Source organism: Postia placenta, assembly GCF_002117355.1.
Source record: "Postia placenta MAD-698-R-SB12 unplaced genomic scaffold POSPLAscaffold_1, whole genome shotgun sequence".
NCBI classification, from domain to species: Eukaryota; Fungi; Basidiomycota; class Agaricomycetes; order Polyporales; family Adustoporiaceae; genus Rhodonia; species Rhodonia placenta.
This window is the reverse complement of record NW_020169832.1, coordinates 3,949,619-3,966,800: the sequence shown is the minus strand read 5'-3', so window position 1 is coordinate 3,966,800 and position 17,182 is coordinate 3,949,619. Positions and strand designations below refer to the sequence as shown.

At 51.7% G+C, this 17,182-nt stretch overlaps 4 protein-coding genes across 4 annotated transcripts; 1 reads left to right on the top strand and 3 right to left on the bottom strand.

Annotated features, from left to right (window-relative positions):
* Nucleotides 1–363: 363 nt before the first annotated feature.
* POSPLADRAFT_1043275 (hypothetical protein) lies at nucleotides 364–7,285 on the bottom strand (the record flags this gene model as incomplete). Its single annotated transcript, XM_024478265.1, has 37 exons — nucleotides 364–486; nucleotides 539–562; nucleotides 613–725; nucleotides 845–1,040; nucleotides 1,529–1,647; nucleotides 1,757–1,816; nucleotides 1,869–1,987; nucleotides 2,103–2,148; nucleotides 2,204–2,378; nucleotides 2,534–2,564; nucleotides 2,608–2,751; nucleotides 2,802–2,970; nucleotides 3,018–3,279; nucleotides 3,326–3,418; nucleotides 3,465–3,524; nucleotides 3,638–3,732; nucleotides 3,771–3,859; nucleotides 4,044–4,110; nucleotides 4,167–4,311; nucleotides 4,368–4,408; nucleotides 4,465–4,532; nucleotides 4,582–4,608; nucleotides 4,838–4,973; nucleotides 5,046–5,076; nucleotides 5,125–5,221; nucleotides 5,279–5,342; nucleotides 5,401–5,740; nucleotides 5,799–5,910; nucleotides 5,959–6,005; nucleotides 6,056–6,096; nucleotides 6,152–6,218; nucleotides 6,272–6,423; nucleotides 6,459–6,506; nucleotides 6,530–6,770; nucleotides 6,822–6,905; nucleotides 6,993–7,215; nucleotides 7,269–7,285. The coding sequence occupies 37 exons, from the start codon at nucleotides 7,283–7,285 to the stop codon at nucleotides 364–366; spliced, it is 3,966 nt and encodes a 1,321-aa protein (XP_024344938.1).
* A 932-nt stretch (nucleotides 7,286–8,217) lies between these two features.
* POSPLADRAFT_1052272 (hypothetical protein) lies at nucleotides 8,218–13,202 on the bottom strand (the record flags this gene model as incomplete). The annotated part of the gene is made up of 17 exons (XM_024480255.1): nucleotides 8,218–8,380; nucleotides 8,436–8,613; nucleotides 8,674–8,804; nucleotides 8,853–8,911; nucleotides 8,963–9,185; nucleotides 9,236–9,276; nucleotides 9,338–9,409; nucleotides 9,469–9,613; nucleotides 9,671–9,778; nucleotides 9,834–9,855; nucleotides 9,908–9,958; nucleotides 10,015–10,194; nucleotides 10,247–10,385; nucleotides 10,448–10,601; nucleotides 10,657–12,085; nucleotides 12,144–12,165; nucleotides 12,777–13,202. 17 exons carry the CDS (start codon nucleotides 13,200–13,202, stop codon nucleotides 8,218–8,220), a joined length of 3,543 nt encoding a protein of 1,180 aa, XP_024344937.1.
* Nucleotides 13,203–13,517: 315 nt separating this feature from the next.
* On the top strand, nucleotides 13,518–13,925 carry POSPLADRAFT_1130163 (hypothetical protein; the record flags this gene model as incomplete). The annotated part of the gene is made up of 3 exons (XM_024483926.1): nucleotides 13,518–13,656; nucleotides 13,721–13,834; nucleotides 13,894–13,925. The coding sequence occupies 3 exons, from the start codon at nucleotides 13,518–13,520 to the stop codon at nucleotides 13,923–13,925; spliced, it is 285 nt and encodes a 94-aa protein (XP_024344936.1).
* On the bottom strand, nucleotides 13,771–14,384 carry POSPLADRAFT_1038324 (hypothetical protein). Its single transcript, XM_024477368.1, has 3 exons — nucleotides 14,135–14,384; nucleotides 13,894–14,075; nucleotides 13,771–13,834 (listed from the first exon to the last, which is right to left on the bottom strand). The coding sequence occupies exons 1-2, from the start codon at nucleotides 14,252–14,254 to the stop codon at nucleotides 13,947–13,949; spliced, it is 249 nt and encodes an 82-aa protein (XP_024344935.1). The 5' UTR covers nucleotides 14,255–14,384; the 3' UTR covers nucleotides 13,771–13,834; nucleotides 13,894–13,946.
* Between the last annotated feature and the right edge of the window lie 2,798 nt (nucleotides 14,385–17,182).

Sequence of the window (17,182 nt, the reverse complement as noted above, 5' to 3'; positions counted from 1 at the left end):
ACGAGCTACACAGGTGATTCTATAGACGTGGGAGATGAGAAATGTCACCAACACAAGACAACAATGTGTTTAATCCAATTCTGTGAAATAGAAATTCTTGGAAATTATCCGTATGGATCAGCGGTGCAGGGAGACCGATGCCATCACTGATGACCGCAGCATTGACGAAAGCGGCCGAGTCGGTTACGCCTGTCAACAATGGCCGACTCTTGAAACAAGGCGTTGAGATTTCCCACCTTGAAGGAAATGCTCCGTTCATCACGTATAAGGAGAAATTACCAATAAGTACACATCAATGCTAGGTAGTCAAAACATCGTTAGAAGGTAGGAGTGAATAGTCAAGGCTCGATCTCCAATTTAGACCTAATGAGGACCGTCCCCAACGGCCATTGCGTACAGTTTATCCTTGTCACCACTCTCGTCTACAAGGGCACGCAACAGTCCGCCCTCAATCGACAGTAAGTCACTTGGCTTGCCGAACTCGACCTTTGCAATGCATCAGCGACGAACATGTGGAAGTATGGATAATAATACTCACAATCCTGCCGGCGTCAAGCACCATCTTTGCCGGAGGTGAGCAGGTACGTGTGAAAGAAAAGATATCGCACTCACTATCCTGTCAGAATCCATGATGGTCTGAAGACGGTGCGCGACTGTCAGGATGGTCACACTCTTATCAAGCTCCGTGCGCAAGGAAGCTTGAATTACAGCGTCCGTCTCATAGTCTGATAGCATAGATCAGCAAAATGTTAGCAAGTTGTCGAAACCCGATTATTTACCGATCGCAGACGTCGCTGATTATTACTGTCAGTCATGATTGTCGTAAATTTGGCCTTGAACGTACCTTCATCTAGGATCAGTAGCTTGCTCTGCCTCAGGATCGCTCTCGCAAGCGCAAGTATTTGCTTTTGTCCGACGGACAAGTTGCCACCTCCGCTCGCAATTGGACTATCGAGAGTGATTTGTCCTTCCGTCATGTCGTTCTGCAAAGAAAACAACCCCGCAGAGCGTAGAGCGTTGTTCATTACTGCATCGTCGTACTGCCCGAACGGATCAAGGTTTTGTCGCAGAGTTCCGCCGAGTAGCTCAGGCTTGATAGACTGGTCAGTGGACAATCATTGCAAAATCAGTCTCAAAACGCACAGATTGTGGAATAATGGTGATAGCAGATCGTAGTGCATCCAAATTTATGCTATCAGTGGCGAGGCCGTCATAATGAACTTTACCCTCCGTGATGATAGCCCTCAACAGCGCTAGTGTTAAGGAGCTCTACGGTAATCAGTCATCGTCTTCAAGGAGTCGAACCGGTGCAGCTACACACCTTTCCACTTCCAGTTCGTCCCACTGCGTGGTTCAAGTTTAATCAGGGGTCGCTGAAATTGCTCCGCACAGGATCACATACCAATGCCTACGCGTTCGCCAGATTTGACTTCAAAAGAAATACCATGCAAGATCCGAGGGCCGTCCTGCGAAAGGGCGTCACGACAGAAGATCAGATAATTTTTGAATTGTCAGACCTCAGAGTAACGAGCAGACAGTTGCTCGACCTTGAGATCGCCACTGGCTGGCCAGTAAGCTGGTGGTTGTCCGTCTTGGGTAGGTGCTGGCTCGTGTTCAATTTCCAGGTATTGGTGAATGCGTTCCACGCTACATATCGCACATCAGTATATTGACCAGCATACCTTCATAGACCCTACCTATTGCCTACGAACACGAGATATTTAGGCAGGTATCACCACCTCGACGACAGACTTACCGTTCACCTCAGTCTCGTTCAACATGCGCACCCAGGACAGCATCAGGCTGCTGAAACCAACTGAAACCAATCTCAAAAACGATGCTTCATATATGAATTCGTTGAGACAGACCTGCCATATTAAGTGCAAAGCCGATGTTCGATGCGTTATCGTGGGAGGCGTAAACCAGATATGCAGCCAAACTCGCAGTAAACAGGGCGCTAAGTGCTTCCAGGCGAATACACACCCATCTATTTTGCCCGTCAGTTCTCGTTCAACAGACAAAGCCTGTAGCTATGTAAGACCGACCGTGTCAAATTCCAGAAAATGTTGGCAGAGGAAGTGTATCTGTTAACACGTGCGTACGATGCTTTCTTGTATGCTTGCTGAGCTCCAAATGCTCGGATAGACACTGCGCATACATACACGTTAGTCCTCGGCACGGTTCATTCACGCTGGTCGCATACCGAGCCCAGAGAATGCAGAACCGATATGACCCAGCACGGGCGCACGAGCATTGCTCATTTCGCGTTTTACAGACAGTTGGGCCTTCATGAAGATGTGGCCGATGTATCCGCCTGCGAGTGCGATAATGATCCCAGGAGTGAGGAATAATGGGGAAGTGATCACAACAGCGCCCAGCTTCAGTATTATAGACGCAGACAACAGCATGAGCCAAAACAAGCTCATTGGAATGTTGCTGTCAACTGTGATTTACCCTATGAGCTACAGTCTCTCCAAGTACAACTCGGGATACTGACCGGCATCTACGTCTTGAGTGCACCGCGCGATGACACGTGAGGTGGGTGTTTTATCGAGCCATCTAACCTACATTGGTCACGATCGTTGGCTCGCATTGTGAAAGGCATACCTCAATGTCGCGGTAAACACAGAGGCGATGAGACTCTTGTGGATCGCTCTCGAAGCCCGCAGTGTGGCAAAGATCCAAAAAATATTGAATGCGGTGATGAGGAGGACCGTAGTGGATAAAAGCAGGCCGTAGATTGATAAATAACTGATGGGCCAATATGAGTTGAGTTCACACTTTACAAACAAGGAACTCACAAAGGGGCGCTGACTTCTTCGGCCGCACGTTCCTCATACTGCCGTGCCCAATACCCAAGCCACCAAACCTGCAGGTTGCGTATGATTTCTGAAAACACTAGGATGGACGGCGCCAACAGCCAGAACATGACGTAATGCTTTCCCCCAAGATTGGAGAAGTACAACTTCACTGCTCAACTATCAGTAACACTCTCATTTAGAGAAGGGACGGCGCACTGCTCTTGAGGCCGACATGACCAATAGCGATCTCCTCTGCAACAACAAGCTTGCCGCTCTTTGAAGCCTTCGCAGAGACTTCAATCTTGTCGGTGACGTCCTCCGCTGTTTCGGCGGCTTGGCGCTCCTCGACGATATCCTTCGCCAATTGTGTGACATCTTCCAGAGCATCTGAGAGCGAACCCTGACTGGAAACTCGTCCATCTGTACCCATAGCAACAATAAAACCCGCCACAGGAGTAGCCAATGCGACGTTGTGGGTCTGTACAAGTCAGCAGCGATAAATATGACACGCTGCGAGGACTTACCACCAGAAGTATTGTGCGACCTCGAATCAGGTCACCTTTAAGACAATGCTCCATAATGTGATGAGCAGTGTGCACATCGAGAGCAGCCAGAATCTGTGCTCATGAGTGATAGAAGAAATGAGCCTTCCATCTCGCTTACATCATCAAGTAACAGGATTTCTGCCTTCGAGTACACGGCTCGCGCAAGAGTCACTCGGGCCTATGTCATCTGGCGTGAGCATAAAAGCCGGGTTTACATTCACGGGTTAGTCACCTTTTGTCCCCCGCTATGGGTGAAACGTCAAAACAGATCGCGTGTGCGTATTTGCATACCACATACCTTAGTGTAATACCCTTCTCTCCGACCTCGGTGAGGTCGCCAGCATCAAACAACTCCAAGTCTCGTTCGAGACCGCACTGCTTAATGACTATCCACTGAGTCAGCAGACATCGCATTGTTGTTAACTATTGATAATACCCTTGTTGTATCTCTCTTCGTCGAGCGCCGCACCAAAGAGAATATTTTCCTTTCCAGCGCCGTCAAATAAGTCATGACTGAATGAAGTCCAGTACTCACACGTATCGTGTCATTCTGTACCCAAGATTCTTGAGCAGCGTAAGCCACGCCGCCGGAACGTGGAAGGTTGAAGAAAGAACCAGGACCGGACGATATGTAGTGCATTTCGCCTTACGTAGCAAGGATGATAATACGCCAAAAGCAAACATCGGCTACTCTTACCTAACAGTGCCATTAGGAGTGAAGTCTTCCCCGACCCAGTAGGTCCAATGATGAGGTTTATGCGTCCCTGTTTGAACACCAACTCATCCTTAATGCGAAGGGTGAAATTCCGGCCCGGTGGACCTGTGCTTGAGGACAGACTGTCCTCTGCGGTCCAGGTGAATGTCGCGTCGCGGAAACCAATCACGTCACTGGGGACATCATTCTTCAGCATAGAAGCCGACGCATGAGCCTCCTGCTGCTCTTCAAACTCGTCCAGTAGCTCGGTCTAGGTTCATAGTATTAATGCCTGCTACGGTAACGCGAAATGGAAACAGTGCTCACAGTTTGAAGGAACTCATTCAGACGGTCTAACGAGACTTTAGCTGTAACGATACGATTAATGAGGTATCACTTGAAGCGTGGGTGCAGCGATAGTTACCGCGTATGAATAGCGGGAGCATACTGAAAACCTCGTTGAGCTGCATAGTGAACATTTCAAACACTGGGCTTGTCAGTATAGAGGTGTACAAAGTCATGCAGTTGAAGTACTACATACCGGTCATCGATGAGAACACCTTCGATGCTACGGGAGAAATCTCAGACATTACTCGCAAAAGAGTATTATAGTGGCTCGATACCTGTTAGCTCTTGCTTCATAACAATTGTCTACGTTTATTTCTCAGTCGATGTTCATTTAATTCAAGGTAGCACTCACGTAGGTGAGAAAAGTAGCCATCATCGTTAACACAGGGATTACTTGGCTGTAACATATCGTAAGCGAACTGAATCCCTACTAAAACATGCGTACTTACGTCAGACTGGAACTGATCATTTGCAGAAATCTAGCCCTCTTGACAGACTTCAGTTCGACCTCGCGCTTTTCCGTTAGCTGATCCGTTATTCTGCGCTCCCAGCCGAATAGCTTGATCATTCGGATTACGTTCATGGCTGACGAATTAGGTTGAGGTTTAGAAGGAGATTATCATGCGCGATCAGTCAAGCGTAATGAAAGTAGTGCACCTTCAGTAACTCCCTGCACGCGGGTATCGGTCTGAAGCGATAATTAGCTTCTAGTCCTGCGGCCCACGATCGTACTCACCTTCTTCATTTTTTCGACTTGGACTCCTCGGATCATTTTAGCGACAGAACCAGGAACCGGCAGGAGCAGAACTATGACAGCCATCCCGACAAAAGCACTGACGTTTGGAACTCCAGTTAGCAGACATTAATGTATGCTAATGACATCTTCTTACCTCCATCCCAGTACGGAGTACAAAAACCAAATACATAGGAGTGTCTGGACTGGCACCATGACAACTACAGGAGGAGGTTATTCGTGCTTCTTCATGAGGCAGACTGTGCCAGCGATACTTACACAGACGCAAGATGTCCCGTCCCGTGGCGAGCGATTGTAGGTCCGTTGTAATCAGATTGTTGATTTTACCAACAAGGTTTTTGCTCTTCTGTGAGCCAGTGCCCAGCTGAGCTTGCTTTAGGGCATCCGAGCTCGCCCTCTGCTTTCCTTTGGCGCTGTCAATCGAGGAGTTTTGTACCCCAGGAGTGCTACTAGTGCCTTCACCGCCAGGGGCTACGGTGGAAGCTGCGCTCGCTTTCGGAGCGGGCATCTCCGCGACATCTGATTTCACTCTCATGCGAAGTGCATGGCTGAAAACAAGTTGTGTGACGAGAGCTTCCAAACGCACGAGCATTCTGGTCTAAGAGAGAAGCTTCAGCACCAGAAGGATACCTAGGAAAACAAAGGAAGCGACATACGCCGTAGAAGATGTACATGGAAATGGACATGACGGTGAATATTGGGCCGACGAAAAGCCAAGCGACCCATACCCAGGGTCGAACAGTAGTGTCGCTACTGCCTTCCAGGTACCTGTGGTGAATGTGAGAGTGGCACCAAAGACCAAAGTGCGTTACATACGCGAGTAGATTCCTTACGCCCATCGGGTTGGCGAAGCGGGCAATAACCTAAGTACAATCAGTGCCCAGGTCAATCATGAGAAAGTTGACGCACGTACGTGGAGCGTCAGCATGATACCCATGACAATGAAGTCATTGCCTGTTGCGGACTACCATTAAACCGTAGCTCTTCTAAGTTGATTACGGATACCCACGGAAGACCTTCACCAAGCCCCATCCAACGTGTTGCCCTTTCTTCCTGGCCAGCAAGGGGTCAAGCTCCTGCAATAGGCCAATAAACAACACGTTAGAGAAATCAAGCATCTCGGTTGTACCTTCATGTATGAGTTCACCAGACTTTCCGAATCATCATAGTCAGCAAGCGGAGGAAGCTCGTCAACGGAAAGGTGTGGAACGCGGTACGCCTTGAAGACAATCGGATCGATCCAGGTAAAGAAGACCAAGGATGCGAGAGAAGCGGTCTGTTCTGGATGAGGTTGTGAAGCAACGTTCTACACGCACTTGTCAGCGGTGTTCCCGTGTGCATCAATAGCGACGAGGATGGTATACCTTGGAGACGAAAGGTATATAACGTCTAGGGCTAAACAGAGGAACAAGCACAGCAGCTAACGTCAAGAAGGTAATCTTCGTCCATAGGTATATCCCCTCAGAGGCGTCCAAGGGGGTCAGGTCGAACGTTGCGTATGGCCATATGTCTCTGTACGCATAGACAGCCCACGCGGAGAGCAGTATCAGAACGAGGTATCTGGTCACTCTACCGCTTGTCTTGGGCCGTGCCACAAGTGTCGCTAGCGATAACAGCGAAACGTAGGCCTGCGCAGCATTAGTATGAATGTTTGTGTGGGACAGCGAGTTCCAACTCACGTAGGTTCCACATAAAGCGATCTCAAGCGAGGCCGGCTGGCGGACCGACTCTGTTCGGTCCTCATATTCTGCGTTCAGACAGATCTGGGTAACAGATACAAAGAACAAAGCAAGACACGACAAGAGTCTAGCTACATTGAATAGCTGCAGGGAAGGCTCATCGCGACGCACGAAACGGCGAGAGAGACTGGGCGGTGCCCTCAATTCTCGGGAGTATGCAGAGTCAGAGTCGAACACTACACTACCAGAAGACAGTGAGGGGGCACCAAGTGCGATCAAATTAGAACAGAGCCTTTTGGCAATTTGCAACTGGTAGAGGTTCTCAAGAAGCAAGACGACTAGGGAAATGGCTGCAATATACACTGGGATGAAACGAGTGTCCCAGAGTGTCCCCCTGCTATTGAGTGAATGGGTAAATCGCGAGCGATAATGAGAGATGATACATACTGTGGATCCTCAGTCATGTTATTGCTTCCCAGTAATGTTTGAAAAGAGATCAGTGCAGACTTGAAAAAGCTTATTCGGCTGCCCCCTAGCACAATGACCTGAACGCGAGTGATGCCCACACTGTAGAGAATGATGGAGAATATGATTGACCTTGCTCTCAAAAACGCCTCTGTTAAGTAAATGATGAGAACTCTCGTGGCAGATTGCCGCCGACCGTATCGCAGCCGTATCTATTGTACTTCCGAGATCCGGGGAAAATAGGAGCAACTAGTGTATACCAAGAAGTATTAGTATTTCCAGATTGCTGCCAGACTCCAGGAGTGACTCATTGATGCGCCCATGTGCTTTGTTCACCAGGTTCCTTAGTGGCACTTTCCGTCGTTATCGCGTTCGAGACAGGATGACTAAGTTCAGTTATCTTCAGGGCATCTGGAGCCGTTGTGCGAGCGAAATGTCTGTGAGAAAATATAGAAGGGCTATGCCTATGAACTTGCGCCCACGCTCGAGTGTTGTAGCCGGATGATGTTATCATTACGATACCGCGCTTAGAAGAGCAAACATGGCAACGCGCTTTCCCACCTTTTCAAGGACTGTTGGAGTCACCCTGTGGGCATGTGAAGTCCCGGACCCCGGTGCTTTGAGACGTGAGCGTGAGCACGTATAATTACAGTTCAGAAGATATCAGAGATCTATTCGAGGTCAAAATCGTTGTCGGACTATCCTGATTCGTCCCATATATGAAATCCGTGTTGGGCACACCGACAAACAATGAAAAGTCTACTGGCCATACCGAGCCTCTAGATTGTATTATACATTAGCATACAGTATAGACAAGAGCGTATAGCTAGGCGATGTAGTGATTCATGCTACAACATCACGAGATCTGAACCTTCCAGAGTAACCCAAGCTAAATATCCGTGATTAATCGTTCCCAGCAGCATCAAATGGGTCACACATCCTTGGCGGGCCTTTCCGTCGTATAGGTCCGCGTGTCCGGCAGGCCAATCCCGTGGATATGGTATTGTTCGCCAACGAGTTCTTTAGTTGCCACCATCAGTTTGTCCAGGCGAAGGACGATGCCGAAGGCAGTAGTAACGCCAACAGCAAATGTCCTATAACATGTCGCGGTTAGTGCGCACCCTGGACATGGAGAATGAGAAAACCTACAAGTACTGTTCATTTTCTAAGGTGTCAATAGTCATCGTGCGAGGAAGACCGTAGTCATCATCTTCCTCCTGGCGAATGACGTTTAATCCATGGGTGTACACCATGAACCGATCCAAGAGGGGGCACGGGGTGATCTGCGGCAAAGGGTTTCCCGTTCGTAGCGCCGTCGAGATCATACCTAGATAAACATAGTGTGAGCTATCATTCGATTAGTTCAAGGACAGCTAAGATAACATACTGATGACTGCTAGTACGTCTCCCTGAAAATCCGCGTCGAGGAACCGGGTACGCCGCAGGAAGGCACGAGTCCACGCTGGATCGAGATGCTCCACCACAGACATCAAGTGGGATAGCAGGAATGCAACTTGCCTGCGAAGAGCATGAGTATCCACCAACGCTACTCAGAATGAGGCTCACATCTGCAGCTCCAAAATCCTCTGGTACCTCTCCGCTGGCCATTGTCCACGCATTGAGAACTTTAGGAAGATCAATGCACGATTCATACTCTAGGATCTTGCACGACTCACCTCGTAGATGATGTTGGTCTTCAGAACTACCGATCTCTTCAGCTTCATGCGAATAGCCACAAGCGTCTGGATGATCTCGCCGCGATCAACTTCGTGGCGCCCACGCGTATTAGCGAAGGAAACGATAGAGCAGTAGACAGCTCCGAGTTCGGCGCTTGTAGTCGAGAGCATCGCGCGCTGGTAGCGGCGTAGCGTGGTAGACGGCGGAAGGAAGGAGAAAATGCTGGTACACAGAGATGAGTCTCCGCATGAGGAGTGAATGGGACCACTCACAATGCAGCTGTAACACCAGCCGTTACCAGGACGAATCTCCTCTAGCGAGTGGTCATAGCGTCAGTCTAAGTCGTGTAAACTCCGGTATGATTGAGTACTCACCCATGCTAGGGAGAACCCATAGAAGTGAAAGATTACAGGGAAGTGTGTGTTCTGCCATGAGAACCCGAGCACCTGTGCAGGAGGAGGGCTAACATGAGCGATACTGACGTCATGACGTAGTCTGTACTTACCAACGCAGTAGTAACGAAGAAGATGATGTTGGTCATCGGAGGCCCAGGCCAGTACAAACGTCCATAATAAAAGAATGGCAGGCATACACCCAGTGTTGCAGCGAAACCATACGCGTTACCATTACCTCTGCCTGCAGAGATATACCTGCACGATGACTCAACGGTCAGAACCCGTTGGTATTGCACGACTCTGAGCACGCACCAAAGCAACATTCCAAGCACGCCACCCAAGAATGTACTGATCAGACGAGCTACGAGGGCGAACGTCGTGTCACCGCGGAATCGCGCGAGAGTGAGCTGTCCCATGAAGCTAAAAACGTCCTTTGTCAGCGCATATACTCAGCTTGGGCGTTCCGCCCACTTACACTCCCCACACGAATCGCTCGGCTGAGGGTTGTATCAGCCATGCCAAACCTTGCAACGAGAAAAACAAACGTACTGTACGCAAAATGCGACGAGCTCTTGAGGAAGCTCGGGATGCACAGAATAACTGCCAAGGCGACGGCATTAATACAGTTCAGGAACTACGACGAGAGGGGGCTCAACTGGTCAAGGTCCCAGCCTTGAGGGCGAAGAGTGCATTTCCACCCGACAGGGCTGCCAACAAATCATGCACAGAAGCCATCACCTTCTCAAAGAGATTACGAGGGGGAAGGGCGTCTGGGTTGCGTCGCGATGCCATCCCGAGGTCTTCCTCCCATTCAGCCTGTATGCCAGGAATGACGTCTGTAGGAAAGCGTCAGGCTATGGATCTCTGGTCGATGAGTAGTGAACTAACCGGGATCCTCATCGTCGTCGCGCTCTAAGTCGGCGGCGGCGTCGTAGCGTCCCCAGTCCAAGGCCTTGCGAATGGGTAGCTGAGGTGTCCAGAGTCTTGACTTCTTATTGTTCTCTTCCATGCTTGTGATCGTCTCGAGCTGAAAAGGAAGTTAAAGTGTCTAAGTGACAGGTGCTATTTAAACGTTATGGATGAACTCACAATGTCGACGAGGAGAAACGCGAATTGCATCAGATGATATTGATAGACATAACAGTGGAAGAGATATCTGTGTGGAGGAGGCTCTATATTTCCCTCGGGCGAGCCAACGTGGCTGGGATCGAACGCAGACCGATAGGGGTCAAGCACTCGGTGTCTGGCATTACATCAATGTGAGCAGCCGTCCCAGATCATGTGCTCGCGTTACCCACCTATCGTCCTTCCTGAAACTCTCAAGCGCTTGAGAAAGCTTCTCCTTCATCGTCGCCAGCTCCGCAAGATGCTCCGCGCGATCGCGCTCGATGCTCGACTTGCCCGCAAAGCTGCCCTGCCGCACGCGCGAAATCCAGCCCTTCACGCCCCGCACCACGTCCGCGCACGTGCCCAGCATCTCGTCGCAGCTCTCGTTCAGCAGCGCCACGAACCGCTCCGTCTCGCTCGGCGAGTCCGGGTGCGACAGCCGCGTCGCCTCCAGCGCCAGGTACCGCTGCGACTCGAACACCGCCACCGCGCTCTCCGCGTGCGGCAGCGACAGCGTGTGCGCCAGGTGCAGCAGCGAGAAGTGCAGCCGCTCATGCTGGCTCTCCTCCTCGTGCCGCCGCAGCCGGAAGTTCAGGTGCCGCGAGATCGTCAGCCGCAGCGACGACATGCTGTGGTGTGAGTTCCGCGGCTGCCCGTTCCGCTGCCGCATCCCGCTCGGCGACGGCGGGCGCGACGCCATCGGGCTCCACGCCGCAGGCTCCATGCGCGACACCGACGGCGAGACCGCAGGACTCGTCGGACGCGAGCCGAATGGCGTCCCCGGCCGCGACGTCACAGGCGTGATCGGGCGCGAGCCCACAGGTGTTGCCGTGCGCGACGGGATCGGCGTGACGGGGAACCGCTCGCGCGTCGGATCGATCAGCGTGAAGAAGATGCCCATCCCGTTCGCGCGCGTGACAAGCCGCCGCGCGTGCCACTGCAAGTTGCCGACGTCCGTCGGCGCGAACCGGCCCCATACGATGTCGTGCTTGACGAGGCGCAGCGCCGCCGCCGCGTGCCCGAGGCCGGCCTCCGCGCCGTTTACGAAGCCGTTGATCTTGGAGACGCCCTTGGCGAATTCGGGCCCGCCGGGGCTCAATTTGAGGGTAGCACGATGCTCCAGCAGCGCACGTTCAAGTGGGTCGAAGAGGCGGGACAGCGCGCCGGCATATTGTGCTGTGATCGTGGAAGGGAAAATTAATGCTGCAGATAAAATACAGAGTGCTGCGTGGAACACAAGCGGGAGCACGATGGCGCGTCCGATGATGTAGTAGGGATAGGGAAAGAGAACGGCGGTGATGAGCGAGATGTCGACCGTGATCGCGCCGAAGACAGACGGGAAGACGAATGGACCAGGCCCCCGCTTCGCCTTGATGAACAGAAAGCATGCAGCGCCGATGAAGATGAAGACGGCCATGATGATGGTCGGCGCAGCTTCAACGTATTGGCCGGTGAGGACGTCAGTAAGCGTGGCATTGTAGTCGGTGTTGGTACGAGCCAGATTGGCGAGGAAGATGCCGAGGCAGCTCCACGCCCAGCCGATGGACACGAAGATAGCGAAGATTATTTCTCGTTCGAGGACGGATACGAACGGATCACTGGGAGGATCAAGTAATGCAGCTGTGCAACGCGGTAAGTATAATCGGGAATGGTTGAAGAACGTCAACATACGACGAACCTACGAGAATAAGGAATGTGGCCTGTGAGACGACGTCAGTGTCTGTACGTTCTCCTTATATCCGACATCAAAATCAATATAAGTGTTGTGGTCATGTTTGCTATGCATTTCCTACTGCCAGCACTGGCCGGTAGAAGCCTGGAGGGGCACCGGCTGCCTAAGAATGTGGATATGTTCCAGCCTCATGTATGCTCAGAAACCGAGCACACTGAGGTAGCGGTGCTGCGCTGAAGAAACAGCACAAGCCGGCCAACATGCTGGCTGCCCAAGTGCATAAAATCTTCCAACCCACGAGGATCGCTAGAATGGAGCATTGTATGTACGACGGAATGTTTGCGCATAGGTGTATGCGTCTCATGAAGCCTCTGCAGCTGGAGACCAACAGAGACGTGAGATGTCTCGAGAGGGCTTGAGTCAATAAAACGGTGAAATCTGAACTCGAGAAGTATCACTATTTAGGGCTCAGTATGCTCGGCCGCGCCCACATCCGGCAACAGGGCAGACGACGTAATAACCGGTAAGTAATGGAGCATAACACCATTGGAGACGCACTAGCACGTCAAAGTCTTGGCACCGGCCACTGTCCAACCGGCGCCCACAACTCGATGCTTATCAAACGGATGGAAAACGTACCTGCCCCAAGACACTCTCCACTCTCGGAATGACCATGAAGATCACCGAGATCCAGCCCTGAACCCAGGCACGGATGATGGGCTTGATCTTGGACCACGACCAGTTGTTCGGGATCCACGCGAGATCGAGCGGGAAGTGCTTGACGATGAACGTCCATGACCGACTTGCTCGGCCAGGGCCCTGTCGGTGGCGATCGCTAGCTGCAGATGGTTTTTCTCTGCTGCCAAGGCCAGAGTCGACGGGGCTGGCGCGTTGCGAAGGGGTTTCTATGCGGACGTGGCGTAGGGTGGCGCCTTGGTCGGGTGTATGCGCCTCGTCGCCGTCCTCGTCGCCGAGGCGGGGGTCGTAACGGAGATTCGTGCGCCAGCTGATGTCGAGGACCTCAGGATACACATTCACGGTGGAGGAGGAAGGGTTGGGGGGCATGGCGGGGACTCACTTTGGCGTGCGGGAGGAGGCTCCCTCGTTATTTTGCATGTCTGGGTATCGGCCGTATGGCAGTGAGGAGACGCGCGCAGAGGGCCCGAGTGTGGCTTCGGCGAACGCGCCCACGACGTCACTCACGTCGATCCACCCGCACGCCGTCAAATATAGCGCAGTCCTGTCGTGCAGCCGCCCTCTCGCGCGCTCCGGCTTGCCGAGCGCCGGCCGTGAGTGCTTTCCCACGCTCTCGCCGCAGCACCGACGCACGCGCTTGCCGCCGTCCCGCTCAAATGGACCACTCTACCCCACCACCGCCGCATGCCCCGCCGGCCGACCTCGAGCCGCCCCCACCCCCCGCCTCCACTGCCGACGACCACCGGCTCGCCGACCGACTTCTTGAAGGGCGTGGTGGGCAAGCGCGTCGTCGTACGGCTCACGTCCGGGGTGGACTATCGAGGTGGGCACCCATCGTACATCACAAAAGCCAGCTGACCGCGAACGGCGCGTCCTGGCTCACATAGGAGTGCTGTCGTGTCTTGATGGCTACATGAACATCGCCCTCGAGCAGACCGAGGAACATGTCAACGGCGCCGTCACCAACCGCTACGGCGACGCGTTCATCCGAGGCAACAACGGTACGATTACTCCTACCCTCAGAGTCCCGCGTCTGACTCGCCCTCGCCCTGTCGATCAGTCTTGTACATCTCTGCAGCTGAGCCTTTGTAGCATATGAACGTGCGAATCACATCAACATCGCGCGAAGGCGAGCCCGCGCAGAGATGCGCGACGGCATCGGGTGCTAGGCACAACGCGCTTCATTGGCATCAAAAGAAAATGGTCTTTGTAAGGATTTTTCGTCAGACTGGTGATGTACTCGTAAAGAACACGACGAATTCCAGCAATTTCAATAATGACGGACTTCCCCTTGCGTGCAGGTTATACTTCGGGGCGTCCGTAGGGCAAACGCTACGGCAGGAGACGGCACCAGCACAGAACCTACCACCGAGTCTTTGCAGTGACGTCATCGTGCCATTGTATAGCGTGTGGGCATTCATATCACAACCGGCCAACTGGGCACGCACGAGCTCAGGTGAGCGCCAGGCACCATCATAATGTGTCCAGGTCGAGAGGTGCAATTCTCTCCCTTGCCTTGAGAGTTAGCTTGTGTGTTTTGGAGAGGCCCTTCTCACCAGGTATCATCCTGCACATGGGCTCTCACAGCGAGGTCTGTCGTCTCTAGGATTCAGATTGCTGTAAATGCATTTCATCTCCATGAGCATATTTGACAGGCCGCTGACGCACCGCATCGTTTCCGGGACAACGCCGCGCCACGACGATGACAGATCTACTCTACCCCGAGTATGCCATCAGTCAGTCCCTGATATGCGCTTTTCAGTCCTTGCCACACTGCCCGGCGACACCGTGCTTCAGGCTATTGCAGCCTCTTTCCGTCGTCGGTCGCACACTAACTACCAGGATCAGACCGCAGCGACCGGTGTTTCATTGGCGCCACTTACCTCGCTCCTCGGAGAGATTAATTACACTTACACCATCCCGCATTACCTCCGTGATGCAAAATTCGTTGCGCTCTGTCTCATACCCAGACTCATCGTATCCGCACCTGCGCCTAAACTGCGTAGTCGGCCTCGCACGCTTCATGATGATCAGTACCACGTCGTGCTTTTATGAAGTGCTAGTGATACATGCTGGGTCTTCTGCCACAGGACACAGTGCGAGGATGTACGGTATTCCACATTGCAATCCCGAGCATTGTGGTTTCATGAGAACAAGGCGCTGATTGACTTTTGAGCGTGCGAATTGCGTCTGGAGGACTTAGTCGTGGGGTGCGCAAGCGGATCACATTCTAAGTCGTTGTACTCGAGACATGCACAGAACACAGCAGAGAATCTGAGACTCGAATGGAGTCATGAGATCGCTGTCGTGGGCGAAGAAGACGCCCGTTGTGGCGTCTCGCAGAATCTCAGGTTTTGTGTTACCTCATCCCGCTAGATCTCAACTATCCTGCTACCTCAACTTCCCGGATCTCTCCGTCTTGATACATGAACCACTCCCACCAACATTCTGACCCGTTGGCTTGACGTACTATGTCGTCAACGTCCAGTCAGTCTGTCGCGATCCGCAACCGAGGCATCTGGACCTCGGGCTGCAATAGCAAAAGCATAATTCACAAGCATATAGATTGCTTCTTGAAGCTAAAGATAGATGACGAGCGTTGTGAGCATATAAAATAGTGAACAATACAAGCAAATGATTGAACGTGTCCGCGGTGAACGTCACCAATCTCTCTATCTAAGGAGTGATGGTCAGTACGCATCATCTCAGTTCTGCAGTTTCCAGGAACTCGTCATTGTCTCGGTATGTGGTATGACGGAAGATTGCTCCGCCATGTGAATGAAATGAATATTGTTCTCATGCTTGATCCTCTCATTGCAGACCCCCCTGCTCCTGGATTTTCAGTTGAGCCCATGTTGTGCCACATGGATTACACTGCTGTGCAACTCAATTGACCCGCAGAAGTCCATGCTCGAGACATATATATGGACTCATATCTCGTAGCTGCCTTATATACACCTTTTCATATTTCACTAACCGTCCCATTCACGACATACATTGACTAGACTATGTCAAGCCCACTGTCGGAACAGTTCATCGAGGGCTTCCTTGAATTGAAGCAAGTCAAAAACATCACATCCACCTGATCTCATGAAACCTAACCTCCGTGCAATGGGCTAGCTTTCAAGAATTTTGCTTGCAGTATGCCTCTGCTGGTTAGCGCCTCTGTTGTCTGTCCGATACTCTACTCATAACTGGCCTTCCAGCACTTCTGGTCTATGATGCCACTTTAAACTTGCCACATGATGTACGACGCCTGTGGGGGCGAAGATCACCTGCAACACTATTATCCTTCATGAACTGGCTTGCTATTGCTGGTAATATTATAACGATGATGCCTCTCCCAATCAATACTACACCAGTATGAAGCACTCAATTCGTGAGGCGCTGACATTGTATTGACGATCCGCATTTCAGAGGTCGGTTCCTCGCTATCAGGTTACCTTTGTTTATGCAACATTGGTCCCACCAGATGTGAGTCTTGGGTATATGGCTTTGAGGCTGTATATATTGTCACCATTGCCATATTGCCGAGTAAGGAATGTCATTCTTGTCCCCAGAGCCATACTTATCCTGCCTTCTCAGTGGTAGCTGCTCTGCGTGTACATGCTGTGAGCGGACGCAACTGGCGTCTGGTATTTCCGGTCTGGCTCCTCGGTATGGTGCCCGTGGGCACCAATATAGTCGGTACATTGAGTGTGACAAGGTGCTTGTGACTAAACCAGGAGCATTATAGTGGAACCTAACCCAAACGACCGTCCTTACATTTCCTCCACTTGGATGTGTGAGCAGCATTACCTACTCAGATGCCATAAGTAACGCGTATGTAGATCTTACTGACTCTGGCGGGTTCTACGCACTAATTGAGCTTTGCAGGAGTGAGTCGTCTCCGTGTATGCTTCCAGAAGCCCTTATAGAGGTTCCTATTTGCCCATATAGTGGTTATCATCACGCGAGCATCCGTGGTTGTCTCGGACATTCTTGTAGTTGCAGCAACCTGGTATTACATCAGCAACATGAGCTCTGTGAGAACACAGCTGATGCATGATGTGTGGGACGCAAGGCCCGATCTCACAACTGTCATGTTCCGAGATGGTGAGTTCCAGCTGAAAGATGCAATCAATATACCACGGTGGCTCACATTCCGTGATTACAGGTACATTATACTTCCTGTAAGTGGAGAAGTATGGATCCTCGGACAAGCACTCATTATAGGTACAGTGTAATCTCACTGCTCAATATTGTTGACCTTTTCGTGAACATAATTGGCGTCAATACTGTGCGTATTTGTCAACGACCAACTCATTACCCATACTGAAACAGTTTTACTAGATTACAGGCATACTGAA